Source organism: Parasteatoda tepidariorum, chromosome 8 (genome assembly GCF_043381705.1).
Source record: "Parasteatoda tepidariorum isolate YZ-2023 chromosome 8, CAS_Ptep_4.0, whole genome shotgun sequence".
NCBI lineage: Eukaryota > Metazoa > Arthropoda > Arachnida > Araneae > Theridiidae > Parasteatoda > Parasteatoda tepidariorum.
In genome coordinates, this window is record NC_092211.1 from 27,353,297 (window position 1) to 27,370,823 (window position 17,527).

At 31.8% G+C, this 17,527-nt stretch overlaps 1 protein-coding gene across 1 annotated transcript in view; it reads right to left on the reverse strand.

Moving 5' to 3' along the window:
* Positions 1 to 1,299: 1,299 nt before the first annotated feature.
* The window catches only part of LOC107450431 (uncharacterized), a 38,790-nt gene continuing 22,562 nt past the window's right edge, over positions 1,300 to 17,527 (reverse strand). The window contains exons 6-12 of the mRNA XM_043054856.2: positions 16,793 to 16,965; positions 13,929 to 14,027; positions 12,040 to 12,097; positions 10,133 to 10,220; positions 7,138 to 7,189; positions 6,244 to 6,318; positions 1,300 to 1,600 (exon numbers count right to left, since the gene is read on the reverse strand). Of these exons, the coding sequence (XP_042910790.1) occupies positions 1,445 to 1,600; positions 6,244 to 6,318; positions 7,138 to 7,189; positions 10,133 to 10,220; positions 12,040 to 12,097; positions 13,929 to 14,027; positions 16,793 to 16,965 (701 nt within the window). The 3' untranslated portion in view covers positions 1,300 to 1,444. The remainder of the gene's footprint in view (positions 1,601 to 6,243; positions 6,319 to 7,137; positions 7,190 to 10,132; positions 10,221 to 12,039; positions 12,098 to 13,928; positions 14,028 to 16,792; positions 16,966 to 17,527) is intronic.

Here is a 17,527-nt window from a genome sequence, read left to right on the forward strand (position 1 = left end):
TTGAAATGTTCAAAAAAATACAGGGAAAAATTATAATGATTCATTTATTCATTATATCCATTAAAATGATTTATTTAAACTTTAAAATAAAAAGCAAAAATATCAGCATTTCAATTCGAAAAAATTGATAAATGGCGAGTCAGGTATTAAACTGATAAAATGTTCGTTATTTATACCGGTATTTATATTTTTGATTGTCTATTGGCCAAAAAAAATTTAAAACATATCTATAAAATGATTAACAACAAAGACTGGTATCATCCTTCCGATACAACCTGATTTTCTAACTTTATCAAAACAGAAAAGTAAAAAACGATAAAAACGCATTTAATGCACAAAATGAAGTATTAAAGTGTATTAAAAAAAAACGAAAAAAATGCTTTTTCGATTTGATGCTTGATAAATAGGATGTATCCCATTAGTTCCATCAAATTAATATTTATTTTCTTATGAACAATGACGATAGAAGAAAGGAAATTGCAAAAACAGGGGAATGAATATGGATAATAAATATGGATATTAATAAACATATTGACGCCTGGAATGCGAGTCAGTGTTATATTAAGCATTGCGCTAGTCTGTAGCATATTTTTTATCTTAAGAAATGCTGCCAAGTTAGGTTCAGATCGGTTCCAATTATATAAATTTAACATTGCTACTGTAGCTACTAAAAAATCTAGTATTAAATGGGTCCTCTTTTCACTAAGTTCATTAAAAATTTAATGGGCTCGGTGAAAAAAGAATCAGTTCAACCGGTTGTAGAAGCAACTAATTTGCGATTATAAATTTAGCATTGCTACTGTAGCTATCTATAAAACTAGTATTAAATGGTTCCTCTTTTCACTGAGCCCATCAAAAATTTAATGGTCGGGACTCGGTGAAAAAAGGATCAGTTCAATCGGTTGTAGAAGTAACTAATTTCCGATTATATTAATTTAACATTGCTACTGCAGCTATCAAAAAAACTAATATTAAATGAATTCTCTTTCACTGAGTTGATTAAAAACTTTAATGGGCTCGGTGAAAAAAGGATCAGTTCAATCGGTTGTAGAAGCAATAAGTTTTCCGATTATATAAATTTAAGATTGTTAATACAGCTATCTAAAAAAACTAGTATTAAATGGTTCCTCTTTTCACTGAGCCCATAAAAAAATTTAATGGACTCGGTTAAATCAGTTCGATCTGTTGTAGAAGCAACTAATTTCCCAATTATATAAATTTAACATTGCTACTACAGCTATACAAAAATAATGGAAATTTAATAAAAACTAGGGTAAATAGAATAAGTTGACAACTTAATTCAAGTATATGAAATTTATTTAGATATACACAAAACATTATGCTGACATTAATTAGACAGTAAAAGATTGGTAACAAAAAGTAAGGAAAGGGTTTCTGCAGGAAAGGAATGTTCAGAATCTTCATTTCGATTCGATAAAGGTTATTAAATTTCATCTAAGTTACATTTCGCACGCTTTTTCTTGGTGAAACATCTCCAGCCGCTAACAAAACAGTAACGGATGAAGTCAGTTACCTGAACAAAAGAAACACCGAGCCATATACCCAGAAATCCTCCAATGTAACTGAATATTTCCACTTCCTAAATGAAATTAAAATACAATAAGATTACAAAAAAAAACTAAATTTAGGAGTTAAATTAGATTGAAAATATGCTGCAAAAATATCGATTGATAAATTATTATGATCCATCCATACTATCATAGAAATATATCGGGTTGTTCGATAATTTATGTCGTTTTTTTCTTCTCATAGATGACTTGAATTGCATATTTAATGTAGTAGTGATTGCGTGGCTAATGTTATTGTATACTATTTTAAATATTAGACTTCAGACTTTCTTTAGTCAAAACCAGAGCGTCATTTGTAAACAGCAAGTTGGTTAAAAATTTAGTTGAAAATGGACACTCAAAGAGATCGTCCATTTTATTGTTTTACTTCTGAAAGGGCAAAAATGCGGTGCAAGTTCGGAGGAAATTGTGTGAAGTTTATGATAGTGAGGACTGTCTTACTGAACGTCAATGTCAGCGTTGGTTTGGTCGCGTTCGAGCTGGAAATTTTAATGTGCAAGATGCACCACACACTGGTCGTCCAAGGAATCAAACTATTGATTCAAATGTCTACTGTCGTCAACTATCGAAATTGAACGAAAAAATCAAGAAAAAACGGCCCCGCACTGGCCAATCGCAAAAGAGTTATGTTTCATCATGATAACGCCAGACCCCACACAACCCGTCAAAAATTAATGGAGCTGAATTGGGAACTGCTGCCACATCCACCCTATAGCCCTGACTTAGCACCATCGGAATATCATTTGTTTCGATCCCTTCAAAACCATTTGAATGGTAAAACTTTCGATTCCGATCAGGCTATTAAAAATGAGTTGAACCAGTTCTTCGCTTCTAAAAACCAAAGTTTCTTCGAACGTGGAATTTTTCAACTTACCGAAAGGTGGCAAAAGGTCATCCGACAGAATGGTCAATATATCATTGATTAATTTTTGTTGTTAATATAAAAAATTTCACTTTGAAAAACTTGAAAAAAAAACGACATTAATTACCAAACAATCCAATAATATAGGATAATCTATAAAAATATTTCTCTTATTTAGCACCATAATTTCGGGTATTTCTCTATCCGTTGGCAACACTATAATTATTATTCATTTTGTTGGGTTGCCTTAAATAATAATTTGTGTAGTTTTAAAAAAACTAGCTATAAGCTAAGAACTTTTTTAGATTTATTTTGCCAGGCTTATAGATTTATTTTGCCATACTATTTATTAACTTGAATAGTGTTGAATAGTTAGTTGTATGCTAAGTATTTAAAAAAAAGTTTGTATTTTAATAGAAGTAAAAACTTAGATACGAATTAATTATTTAGATTTATTTTTGATTCATTCGAAAATGTAGTAACTTTGTACTGTAATAACTTTGAACGGTACTTACGTATTAACGCAACCAGGCCAAAATTCGCATAAATCGCCAAATTTGGCGTAAGTAGAAAAAAATTTAAATAATTTTTTTTTTATAAAACAAAGTATTTTATAAACAAAATTATAAGCATATATTTTAATAACCTTTTAGATTACATTATATTTCGACACAACATAGTGCATTATTTCTCATAACAAATACAGTTCTTTATATTATTTTTTTTTTAAATATAAAATAGCAATTAAACCCTTCCGGTTTCGAATTTGAATAAGTTGCAGAATTATTTTTTCGGCGGAAATCTTTTGGTTATTACTTTTAGCATTGATTGAAAACCGTCTTCGCCATTAACAGCTTGAGCTTGACGCCATATAAATTCGATAAGGTATGAAACACGTAGGGTCGCTAAATTTGGCGATTTATGCGAATTTTGGCCTGGTTGCGTTAATACGTAAGTACCCTTTGAACATAAAAGGCGCTATGGTTCCGCGTACTGTCATACTAATTATAGATGATAGAACTTGCCTTTTCGAGAAATATCATTACAAGTTATGACCTGTAATGATTTTCATCTTATCTCATGAAAGAGATGTAAATAATTTTAATACTTCCTATGCCTACTATGCTGAAATGTCCCGAACTCATAATTAAAGTGGTAAGGACTGCCGAACAAATTTTAAATTATTATTAAAATTCAATAAAAAAAAAAACTTTAAAAATATCGATCTTGAAAACAGTTAAAATTGAAATCTAAATACTTCCATATGGGCAAATTTACGGACAACAGCTGGACGGTGATAAAAATGTAGAGTAAAATCCTAGAATAGCCCAACGCTTGGCGACTTTTTTGAAACCTCGCCAAATTGGCGATTATTACTGGGATCGAAATTGCTTTCTGACCATTAAAAAAAATTTAAATTATTACAAATTTATTACAATATTTTTAATAGAATAAAAAATAGCGTACCTTTACTCTGATGGACATCCACCGTAAACTATCCACCGTGTCCTTCGCTCAAACAAACTCATTTGGTCTCCACATTTAGGGCATTCATACGTTTCCGAAATTAAATTTTAATTCATACACCATCCAATCATCGCTTTCTTGCCTTTTACATTCAAAAAAGTTAAAAATTCACTCGTTCATTCACTAGCAAGTTTCAACGAGGAACCACACACAAAAATAATTTAAAAATGAAATAATAACGATGATTCTAACAGCAAGAGATCAGAAGCAAATTTGGCAAAAATAAAAAATAAACCATTTTACCTCTTTTCTAATGAAATCCTACTTTTGCGTAGGTATACATATCAAATAAAAAATCAGGTTTCATTTTATTTTTATTACCTAACCGTTGTTGAACATCCGACCCAATTCTGGGTTTACGACTGCCAATGCCCAACTGCGTATCCTTGTAATTTTGATCCCAATAAAGAAGACAAGGAAGATCCTGGATAAGTACCCCCAAAGATATTGATTTACTTTGGGAACATGGAGGACTTTGCGACTCGACAGATTTAACGTGCATCAGTCACCATTTACTGCACGGGTGGGAGGGAGGCCTTCGGCCGGAGGGCATCTAACCCACGAACTCTTGGAAATGGGCCCGATGCCCTACCAGCCAGGTCCCAATACGGTTTAAGAATTTTGGTTTTGTGATCGTGATGTGATCAAACGTTCAAAATAATCTCCCCGAAACCTAGTTTGAAGAGATTTCAAAAAAATCGCCACGGATTGGGCTATTCTAGAATCCACAAGAATTTTGTTAATATATTGTTTAAAACTAATTTAGGTGTTAAGATTGGAGATGGGATTGTGGAATTGGTATATTTAAATACAGTTGTGCTATGCATTTGGCTTGGTTAGCATAAATGCTAACATGGCTATTCTGATTATACTTCAATAAGAAGGGGAGAGTGGGGTCAATTGTAACAGGGTACGATTGTAACAGAGCAAAAATTTCGAGTGTCGTTTTCTAGATTTGGTTCCTAGGTGGCGCACAAGGTGTATTTAATTAATCTACATGTATACCCCTGCTGGCAACCATTTTTATGCACTTTTCAAAGAGTCACATCACAAAAGATATTTTCACGCTACGTAAGTACATTTTTTGGTATTAGAATATTATATTGTAACAAAGTAATTTTGTTTAAACAGATAAAAATTATTAACCGAATATGTAAGTGGACACCTTAATTAACATTTAAAAAAAAATTAGTTTTGTTAATTAACTAGCTTTGTTTTGAACAAATGAAGCTGAAATAGCGTCTTGGGGACGATTGTAACAATAATTAAAGGGACGATTGTAACAGCTGAAAATAAATAATCTTTTGTTTAAAAGCCATTACTTAACTCTTTAAGAACCACCACTAGTTTCCTATATCATTTATATTATGTTGTATGTGCATTATTTTATTTGTCACCTTTCACAGCGTAAATTAAAATTTTTAACCCCTTAAAGTTAAAAGTTTAACCCTTTAGGTCTCTGCTCATTATTATTTTTACTCCTAAAATATCACTACTATTTTGATCAATAAAAAAAATATATCACAACTATGATAATATGTATAATTAAATTTGTTTTAGTTGAATTTATGAACTGTTACAATTGACCCCGTAAGTGGGGACAATTGTAACAAGTGCACGACTGTCAAAAATTGCTCATAACTAATATAATAACATTTAAAATGAGGTATTTTTTTTCTACTAGAGGATAGTCTAATTTACTCGTCTGTCAATTAATACTAATAATATGTTGAATTTTTTGTTAGTTAAAAATATTTAAGTAAAAAATGCTACAATTGACCCCACTTTCCCCTATACTTTTGCAGTATTATTCGAGTAGCAGAGAAAATCAAATCTAATTCTGCAGTTAATAAAAATGTTTCTGAGACACATTTAGCTTACAAGTTATGATTAGCTGGAATGCTAACTGCCTTACTCTAAATTTGTAAGAGAGGAAATTTATTTTGAAAATTAATATTAAGTCTTCTTGCTTTCAATTCATGCCTTAATTGAAAAAGAGACTTCGGCAATAGATAATAAATGAGATTGATAAGTTTAGGAATCCAAAGCATTAAAAATTCTGAAAATATTTGCACGTGAAAATGACGTGTTGTAATATTAAAACTTCATGTGTTGCAACAAAAATGAAAACTTTTGCAATATTTGGGCATAAAAACTGTGTGTGGATAAACAAACCTTCATCACAGATTGCTCGAAAAAACTTATCACTATCCGTGTTACTTTTAAATCATACATACACCATTTATACCATATCGAATTTTTTACCTCATATTTTTGACTGAACTCATAAATGACTTGTTCAGCATAATTCATATACACTTCAACTGTAGTACCATGTTTCTGTAATAAAAAAAAAAAATTAGTTTTGAATCAGAATATTAAGAAGTAAATTGTAACAATTTGAAATAGTTGCCGAGAATGTTATAAAACGCTGAAGCTTAATAGTACAAATTTGTCATAAAAACTGATATATATATATATATATATATATGTAATAACAGGGCTCCAACCCTGTTATTAGTGTNTTATATATATATATATATATATATATATATATATATATCAATGCACAGCACAACAAATCACTTCAGCAACGCAGTAAGGACGGCACTTTAAATTCCTCTAGTTACACTCAATTTGCGCTTTTGTTTGCATATTTTGTAATCTGCCAATCATGTTGCAATAATATTTTTAAATCATTCTTGAAAAATTTCCCGTCCATGTAAGTACATCTGATTTCGCTACTCGCTTTATAGATTTTGTTTTATACTGTTCTTTCTTTTTATTTTATTTTATTTTCTGTTTTTACGTGTTATTTTTACTTTGTGTTTTATTTTATTTGTTGTAATTTTTGTAAAAAAAAATTTTTAGTGCTCCTTACACTATTGTATAAATATACTTTACTTTGGCTGTATTGATACAATATCGGAAAGCACTCTTTTTTGCGGATATAATCGTGTGGGCTGATGAAAAGATTATATCTTATATTTTACGGTTTTTTTAAAAAATTACATCCTTTTTTTTCTTTTTTTTTTAATCAGTCGCTTGTTATTTTTTTTTTCATTATTATTCCCCCCCCCCTTTTTTTTCATATGTCTATAATTTTCCTTTGTTTTATCTTCATTTTGAACTATATATATATATATAAATGATACTTACGTTTACGAACGACGCAGTTCTTTCTTTTACCGCAACTGTATAGCTTGTTTCCCTAAAAAAACAGTTACAATTACTACAACTAACCTTTTTTCCACATTTTTCTTTGTTGTTTAAAACAACTAGGTATTTTTTCTTTACTTATAAGAAAGGAGCCGGAAATAAAGAGAAGCTGATTTTTTCTGTTTAAAAAATTAAGTATTATAAGTATTTTCTGCTTATTATGAAATACGAGTAAAAAATTTGGTAAAAAAAAAAGAGAAGACTGTAATTTTTTTTTTTTTTTTGAAATCTTAGGAAATATATTCGTAGGATATCTCGTCCTTCTAATTCAGCAAATAATTAAAGTAAATTGTTATCTAAAAATCTCCAGCAAAATTCATTAAAGTATGAAACTTTTGGAATCAATTGTTTAAGTCAATAGAATTTTATATCCATGCATCGAAATGTTCTATATAAAACAGTATCTAAGTGTAGAATATGCAAAAGGGAAATATCTTATGTAAATAAAATGTATGTAAATGTAAAAAAACTGTAAATGTTATTTAAATAGGAAATATCATATCTAACTGTAAAATGCAAATAATTAATAATGTTTATAAATAAACAAGAATATAGAGTTTGGGATAAGACGGTTACGCAAAAAAAAAATCTTAGAAAAATTACAAAAACAAATAAGTTACATTATTTTGTTGAAGAGTTAAAAAAACAATTCAGTGTTTTGTTGCAAATACAAATAAGTATTAAGCGGGCTATTATATTTTAAAAAACTGAAGCATTATAAAAATTAATTATTCATTCACTCAAAAATGTTTTGAATATTTAGGGATGATAAACGGTTTTTCAGGCAATTTTTTTTAAAAAAAAACACGTGTTATGACCTGAAATTATTTTTATTCTGAGAAATTTGAAAGTATAGAAAGATATTCAATGAAAAAGTCTAAAATGCTACACAAAAAACTTCTGAAGTTACAATAATAATAATAAAATCTTCTCAATAAAAAAAATACACAGTTACTTTCTAAACTGCAGTCGTCTGGAAATAGCACATTTTATTAAAATTTATTTATGGATAGTTTTGTCCTTAAATCAGTTTTTCTTAATTCAAATTTATTTTGCGATCAGAACTCGACTTTTAATAAACCAATCAAGTTAAATCTTGGTAATTGTCTTGAGAATAGCATGTTGCTAAATTCATACTAGTACTTGAATATCGATAGGTAATTTATTTCTTGGCCATAGTATCCTTTTTGATGGCCATAATAACCTTGGCCATAATAACCTTTTGCAAATATGGCAATCTCTTTCATTATGACGGAAAATTATTCTTGAATATTTTAAGAGGGATTAACTTTTAGCTTTACCATTTATTTTTAAATGAATAAAATTGCTTGACGCTAATAAATAATGTTCACGCAAATATATATGACATAATGAACAAGCAGATTAGATTTACCGGCGTTGAACAACTGACTCAATTCCGAGTTTACGACTATCAATGTACTACTCTGCGACCTTATAATCTTGAATTTTACCCAGAAGACGAGGGAACTCCAGGCTCGAGCATTAGCGCAAACTAGCCTGCGTCAAGAACCTTTTGATGTAACTAACCGCATTTCATGGAAAGGAAAATCACGAAACCTCCCATTGTTAGCAGACGGCAAGAGGATTCTGACCATTAATCAGTCAACCACTGACGATTGTTTACGCCACTGTGGTCAGTGTGATCTGGGAGGAGAATTCATCTCAACCAGCCAACGCCGGAAGTAACCTGGGTCACCTTATTGGTAGACGAACGACCTGAGCCCCAAATGCTTCATTAATCATGCAGAGGAGTTTTTAAAAGCTCATTAACGTAAACAAATTTAACTTTCAAAAATTGTAATTTCGTACGAGCTTTAAATGTTGTTGAGCGTTGATAGTACTCAGGGACCGATCAAGACAAATTCAGGCCCAAGGCCCATCAAATTTTCTGGGGCCCTGACAAAATATTTTGAAATTAAATTACTGAAGAGTAGTCCTAATAATGAACTACATGATTCAAGAGAAACATTTTATTAAATTTTGAAAGCAGACAATTGAAGAATTTTTTTTAGATAAAGTTTACGTATCTATATATTAAAGCAAAATATAAAACAACAAAACAATGTTATGTCAAAATAAAAATTGCTTGATTACTACAAACAATTTAAATCAGTGATTTTTATTAAGAGTCACTGATTAGCTGAATTATCTTTTATTGTAAACTGTAATTATTTTTTATTTTGTACTTAAACCAACATATAGCTAGCCCACCTTTTATTAGACATTTTACAAATTTTTTAGGTCCCTCAGAAATTGTGGGCCCTAGGCCCATGCCTAATGGGTCTAGGCTATAATCAGGCCCTGATAGTACTAGACATACTGTTTGTCTAAGATAGGTACTTTTCCAGACATTTGTCTGGAGCTGTGGCGGTGACTATGGTTACGAGGTATGATTATTTCAAGTAGGGGTTCGGGGTCCCTCTTTAGGACTGGTTTCGGAGAGAGAAAAGTACAAGCTATCATCGAAGGGCCGGGATAGCCTGGTCGGTAGGGCGCTGGGCCCACATCCAAGAGGTCGTGGGTTCGATCGTCGCCGGCCGAAGACTCCCCGTGTAGTAAATGGTGACTGATGCACGTTAAATCTGTCGAGTCTGAAAGTCCTCCATGTTCCCACAACATATCAATACCTCTGGGGGTACTGATCCAGGAGTTTCCTTGTCTTCTGGATTGGTTCAAAATTACAAGGCTACGGAGTTGAACGTAAGTAGTCGTAAACCCATGAAATTGGGTCGGCTGTTCAACGACGGTTATAAAATAAAATAAAAAGCTATCATCGAAGCTACCCTCCCTAAAATGCCCTCCTCTTGTTTCCACAGCACCAGACTGCTGCGGCGGTAAGAGTACCTAACTTAGACAAACAGTACATGCTATTGAACTAAAAAAAGGATTTTTGCAGTAAATTTTGTTTACTTACACACAATCCTGAGTACAACCAGCAGTGCATTTCTCTAATCCCTTTCGGAAATTGCATTTTGCTTTACTTTCATCATCTAGATATATAACTAGAATATTGATAAAAAAAAAATACAAAGCAGTAAGGCACAGGAATAGTTAATGTTTCCGCTGTGTTTGTTTAGAATTTGTATCAAAACTATTCCTAACTCTGATTTTTTCTTCAACCTATATGCAAATAAGTTAAAGTTTACTAAAAACAAAGTTCAAAAATAATTAGCTATATTTAAAAATATCAGTTCCGTTTCATAGATGATTACATACCGGTTTGGCACAACTTATGAAATAAACTTTAATAATCATTCATAAACTTCTTTATGAAAAGGTAGAAATTCATTACTCAATTTTCAGCACTTACAAGAAAATTGAATAATTTTTTTTACGATATTTTTATTAACGTAGTATGTTTGTGACGATGGAATCTTCCTAAGAAAACTTTGAGGTTTTTTCAAATAACTAAAATGCTCAAATTTGTATAAGAAATCTGTGTCAGATAGTTCAACTCTGAAACAGAATGGTTCGCATTGAAAATTTTACCATGGCAGTTAGAAAATCAGACTCCTGTAAAGAGGGGGTGGGGTTCAATCCTCGATTACACTATGATCCACGGACTACCTTCGATAAACGCTCTCGTAAAATCTGTGGAATGAAATGTCCTGTTGTCGTTCGCTGAGCAGTAAAGTTATTTGGAAATAGTTTCCTTCCTCTTATCTATGTCTAAATTGAGAGGTGCCGCCCTCTATCATTGCGGTGATGAATTAAGGTATACTTTTACCCTTGCGGTGCTCTCTAATCAAACTGAAGGCGCACCTTGGTGACTTAACTCACAAAAGGTCAATGGCTAGAAAGATTGGCTCATCAAAGTGTCTTTAGGAACAACATAACAAAATTTATAATTAATCAAAATTCAAACCACCTTCCGTTTAGATTAAATACTCACATTTCAAGTGCTGCTCATTGAAAATAATAGTATATATATATATATATATATATATCTTTCCTCTTAGTTTCTCTGGCAATCAAACAGGTTGTCATTTTAATNCATACATATATATATATATATATATATATATATTACTGAAAAAGGGAAAAGAAACGCAAAAGAAAAGAAATGAACCACACTGTGATCTGATTTTTCCGCACTAGGACTCAAAAACTTAATAGTAAATATTGTATATGCATCCTAAATTTATTATTTTTACTTTATACTGTATCATAAAAATAGCTTTACTGTCGCTTATGTGTGTCATATCTTAATATATTTTAAAGTTATTGTTACTGAAATGTTGAAAATGGTCTATTTTACACCAAGTAGGGTAAAAAAACATTCTTGATGCTTAACTACATCTGGAACAATCCTTGGTTACTGGTAAAGCGCAACACCTAGTGGAACACCAATTTTTAATTTGGTGTTAAGTAGTTACCACTATTATTGGCGTTAAAATACTCTAAAATTTTACAGTGCATTATAAAAACTAATTGCTTACGATTCGAGAATTTTGCTTAATTTCTTATCGTAAATCATAAGATATGAAATTGAGTGACATTTTTGATTGACAAATTATTGCAATCAGTGCAAACTTGAAATTGTTTTATAAATATAATAAATAGTTCTTTGCATAATTGTTATTAAACTAACAATTAAAAAATAGCTGATTTATTTCTCATTTTTAACACTTTTATTTAATGCTTTATTTAAGCTAGAGAAGAAATATTTTTGTTAATTTATGTTAATCACTCCTAGAATGGTTTTTCAAAAAAATAGTTTTACAAAATTCTTAAAATATAATCTCAAAAATAAGAAAATGTAACAGTTTAGAAGACTAGAAGAAGATTTTAGAAGTATTCCATAAAACTTGTGATACATACCTCCAAAGCATTCATCAAATATCGAAAACATTCTTTTGTAGCAATCGGTAACGCATAACTAAATTATAATAGATGAAGTGGGTTTTATAATACTTTAAAATAAAATTGAAATCACAAAATATAAGTTACTTTCATACAAAATATAAATAAAATTGTATCACATTGTTTAAAATATTGCATGGATTACATGACATAAAAATACGAACACTTTCTTTTTGCATTTCTTTAAATACTTGGATGATAAATAAGTCGTACACTGTTCGACAAAATTAAGAGATGGACGACATTTTCCCAAATATCTAAAGAAATACTTAATATAAATAAATGAAACTTGGTATGGATATAACTTATTTTATGATAATAAAGTATGCAAGACGAAAATGAAAGTGCCATTCACTGGCAAGACCTATTGCCAATAAATCCAATGTAGTCTGAACTTAAGGATAAACGATGACATTAAAAGAGAGGCTTGTAAAGTGTGTGTTGCCTCTAGTATGGTGTATGGTCACCCCTGACAGACAGACAGCAGGCACATCGAGTATGCATGCAGTTAATAAGGGATTTAAGGAGGACTTGTGGAAAACCCTCCCATTCTCCCACCAGAGCAATTTTTAACTCCAGAATGGTTCTGGAGGGAGGTTGGCGCATCGCAATAGCTCTCCCAAGAGCATCCCAAGCATGTTCAATAGGATTTAGGTCAGGAGATTTGACTGGTCAATCCATTCGTTGAATATCCTCGCTTTCCAGATACTCATCAACCATGTGAGCCATATGTGATCGCGCATTGTCGTCCATAAAGATGAACTCAGGGCCAACAGCGCCCCTGAAAAGACGCACATAGGGCTCTAGGACCTCCTGTCTGTACCTCTGGGTGGAACCATTGTCAAGCACATTGAGCGGTGTGCGGGTATCTTGCATGATGCCTGCCCAAACCATGAGTCCTCCTCCAGCATAATGGTCCCTTTCGATAATGTTGCTGGGATGGTATCGGGTTCCAGGTTCCCTCCATATCAATAACCGTCCAGAAATAGCGTCATAGCGTCATAGAAATGTGTTTCATAGAAGAATATAGCGTCATAGAGATGTGCGAAATGCTTTCCATTTCTTAATTTTGACCACCAGTGTAGTTATTTACATTATATATGTCCATGCACTGATCGCTCCGGTCCCCAATCCCTATACTTGTTTCGCAGTAAGCTACATTTCACGTTAAGAAATAAATTTCATTTCTTAAATGAAAATTTGTATTTTTAGAGGTTATTAATGGGTAAATATTGTATTTTTACAAATTTGTCAAAATACCATTTTATTTACCGTCGTTTGGTCAAAGATTTCAACTACAATTGCAAATTATAAGAAAAAAATACCAACTCGATTCAAGTAACTTTTTGAACAGTTTCATAAAATAAAAAAAAGTAAAGTCTCCCAACAGCACATTGTCGGCCAGAGCAGATGATGGTTAAAGCTCCACGATTTTGTGACACACGACATGACTGTGGCAATCTAGTCAACATTACACACAGGCCACCTTCACTTCCCAGGCAAGCAGGTATACATCGATCTGAAAATAAATGGGCCTCCAGCCGCCACTGGGGATCGAACCTCAGTTCTTTGTAATGACAGGTCAGTGCAATAACTACTGAGCTATCAAGGCTCTGTATATTTTATTTAACTTACATTTTGTTTCCGTTTAATAAAAATGCCTATTTTCTATTCAATAAAAGTTTCACAATTTTAAAGTGGAATATTGCGATTTGTTATGGTTGTAATCAACTTTGAAAAAGCGTCTTAATTAAAATTAAAAAAAAAACAATAAATAAAGTTATGTTGCATTTCCATAAAATTATTCATACTCCGACATAGTTAAAACAAATTGAAAGACTGTTTACCTCTCTGGATAGTGGACCGGTCTTGCCATTTTCCCTCCAAAGCTTTATATAATCCGTGCAGTTTGTTTTATAAGGATGGGGCAATCTCCTCTCCTCTTTCTTTTCAGAATAAAAATAAAAGCACTTAGAGAAAATATCAGTTGAAGATACTAAAGTGTTAACAGAACTTCACTATCTGGAAGAAAGTGACGGGACAACTGCAAAGTTTGGTGGAGGATGATTGATGGTATGGGCCTGTTTCTCCTGGTATGGGACTGGCCCACTGGTGAAGGTTGATGGTATGATGAATACCGATGGATACTGTGATATTCTCGACAATCATGTCCTTCCTACCTTGTGGGCAACGTACGGTATGGATGATTGCTTGTATCAAGACGACAACGCAAGATCCCATGTTGCAAGGAGGACTCTTGATTGGTATGTGAACAACAACGTTAAACGCATGGAGTGGCCGGCGCAGAGCCCTGATCTTAACCCAATTGAACATCTCTGGGACGAATTGGACCGTCGATTGAGGGCCAGCACCCGACTCCCCAAAAGCAAGCTTGAACTTCCTGTTAAACATTTGGAAGGAAATTGTTCTTGCCACTGTGGCCAATTTAGTGGAAATCATGCCCAGAAGGGCTGCAGCTGTGATCGCAGCCCAAAGGAGGCCCTACCTCCTATTAATTTTAATAAATATGGGTTTATGTCGTTATAGTGTCGTGTCCCGTCACTTTCTTCCAAATAGTGTATATTGAAACTGAGTAAAAGTAGCCAAGGTCGAACGGGGCATAGACCTGAAAAAGCGATTGATACTTAAGGCCCCAGCCAAAATGGTGGACCTTTCTTAAAGGTGGAGCCCTCTGACCCCATGTTCTTTCTATCAATAAAAAACCATTTTTAAAAAAAATCCATATAATTTGAAAACATTTTTTGTTGTAATTTGTTCTCATCAATGAATGACCCCATGTTCTTTCTATCAATAAAAAACCATTTTTAAAAAAAATCAATATAATTTGAAAACATTCTTTGTTGTAATTTGTTTTCATCTCCGGATAATGAATAAAATAAAATATTTAATTTGATCTTTTAAAAATTAGCTCCAGCCTATGAAATGCATTTGAGAAAGCTCCTGGTAAATAAGTTATAGCATAAAACAAGTTAGACCATGAACCACATGAAGTATTTTTCCCCATGAGAACTACATCCATGTTCCACTATTTAATTTTGTATGTTTTGTTTCATGATTTATAGCCCGCAACTTGCTTCTCAATTTATCTAGCACAACATGATTTACGACCTGTACTCTGAGTGAATGTGACAATAAACCTCTGTATGAGTAAGAGTTTTAAAAAAGATAATTAGTATATTTCTAATTTACATTATCATTGGCGAAAAAAGTAACATGAAAATTACACCAATTTTGAAAATATGTTAATTTCTGATGAAGACATTTACAAAAAAAAAAAAAAAAATACAGTCGACACTCTATATAATGTCATGGTAATGATAAATGGAAGTTATAACATGAGTAGTAATTATTTTTTTCCCATAAAAACAGCACTTATTTTGACAAATTCAACTACAAATCATTCACTCTACAAGATTACATTTTTCTTTCTCAGATAATATAACCTGCTTTCTTTTAGCAGGAGTTAAAGCCATAATGACCAAACTAAACTACAGTAGTAATAGGGAGAAAAAAAACTAATGAAACAACGAAATTTACAATTCCCAAATTGCATTAGCATTTTCAAAAGTAAAGATTTTGATGTGCTTATAGGTAAAACGGATCATTAAAGACACCCTTTTTCTCTCTCGAGAAAAAAGTCGAATCGTTCTCCTGGTCACAAGTTTTCCCTTTTCATAGCTCTGAATCTCACTCCAACTGTACTAACTAATATGCGAAGTGTTTGTTAATCACAAAAAGTGATCAATTCTGTGTAGACATGCAGTACAAACTATATTTTTATTTATATTTTTAGATACCACATTTATATGACAGTATGTTATTGAAATTGAGCAGAAAAATCTAAATACGCACGTACAAAAAAAAAAAAACAACACCGCGGAATTGACTTCGGTTAACTGAGGATTTCGGATGAAAGAAGTTCCGATAATCGAGGTTTTACTCATTTGCCACTAACCTGATTCAAGGGGAATTAACTAAGTCTAACCGCACTCCTTACTACCAATCGCAAGAAAAAGCAAAATCTATTTTTAAAATTTCAAATACCTTAACCAGGGGTCAGTTTAGAAGAAATTTGGGTTCGTTAACGGACCCTTCACAAAATATCTTTTCATAAAAACGGACCCTTCACGAAATATTTTAACTTGAGAACGGATCCTTCACAAAATAATTTATCTTTTAATCGGACCCTTCATAAATTTGTTTATCTTCATTATTGTTTTGTTAATCGAATAAACCCTTCCCAGAAAGAAAGACAGATGTAAACGAACTAAGTTTTGTCTTCGGCAGACGCTTCTTCCTTTATTCGTCCGAAATGAATATTCTGTGTTGAGCAGTATAGGGTAAATACCACATATTTGTATGTTGCATCTCTAATTTAGTGGCAGTAATTGCTGTTTATTTTTAAATAATTAATTTTTTTTAATTATGATTTTACAGTGTTGAGCATAACATTGTATCGCTTTGCAATTTAAAAACTCTTTGAAAAAGTTTTTTTGCAATAACACGACCCTATTTGCACTAATTCACAAAACAGGTCCCTGGTTGAAGGAATGTGACTTAACTTTTATTTTACATTCACAAATTGCGAGCAATTTTTTCACAATTTTACAAAAACGGACCTTTCACAAAATATCTGGACAGACCCCTGATAACGATCTACAATATTTAATTATTTACTAATTCATCTTACTGTTTCAATTAGGATTTTATAACGCATGCCAGGTTTCAAATACTGTAGGCTTTCAGTTTCCAAATCAATCTCTTCATCGAATTGTGAATTAACAGCAAAGTAAGTCTCGAGTGGATTATGAAGATCTAATATTTCAGGTGGCTCAAAATGGAGATATAACAAACGGCCCCATTCTGCAAAAATAAATAAATAAAATTACCTATAGAAATTAAATGAACTAGACAGAATATACTATAGAGAATAAACTAGAAACTATAGAGAATAAACTAAAAAGAGGTAAATACTCCGATTTAATTCTATAACTAGTGATTTATAATTTGGCGACTAGTTGATCCCCCATTTCAAATACATAACTCAAGTAACTCGAGATTTGAAAATTCTTGCATTCGGAAACCAAGCCAGTTTATACCGTAAAAATGGGTTTGGTTTGTAACAAGTGGGTTAATTATGAAACACTCACATTTTCTGAAGTCCAGCGGTAGCAAAAATATAAATAATTATTTTTATCATTTTCCGAAGCGGCATTAGGTTTAAAAAACAGTAAACTTATATTTCTCTTGGCGTAGGTAGTGCTTTCTCACAAAATGCTTCCATTTATTTTATTAATTTTTTTGATTTTAATAAAAACTAAAACTATTTATCTAAACTTGTTGTTCAAGATCTCCCCTTTATCAGCTCGAGCTTTAGTTTAGTTTATAAATATCTATATATATATATAAATATCTATATGTATGT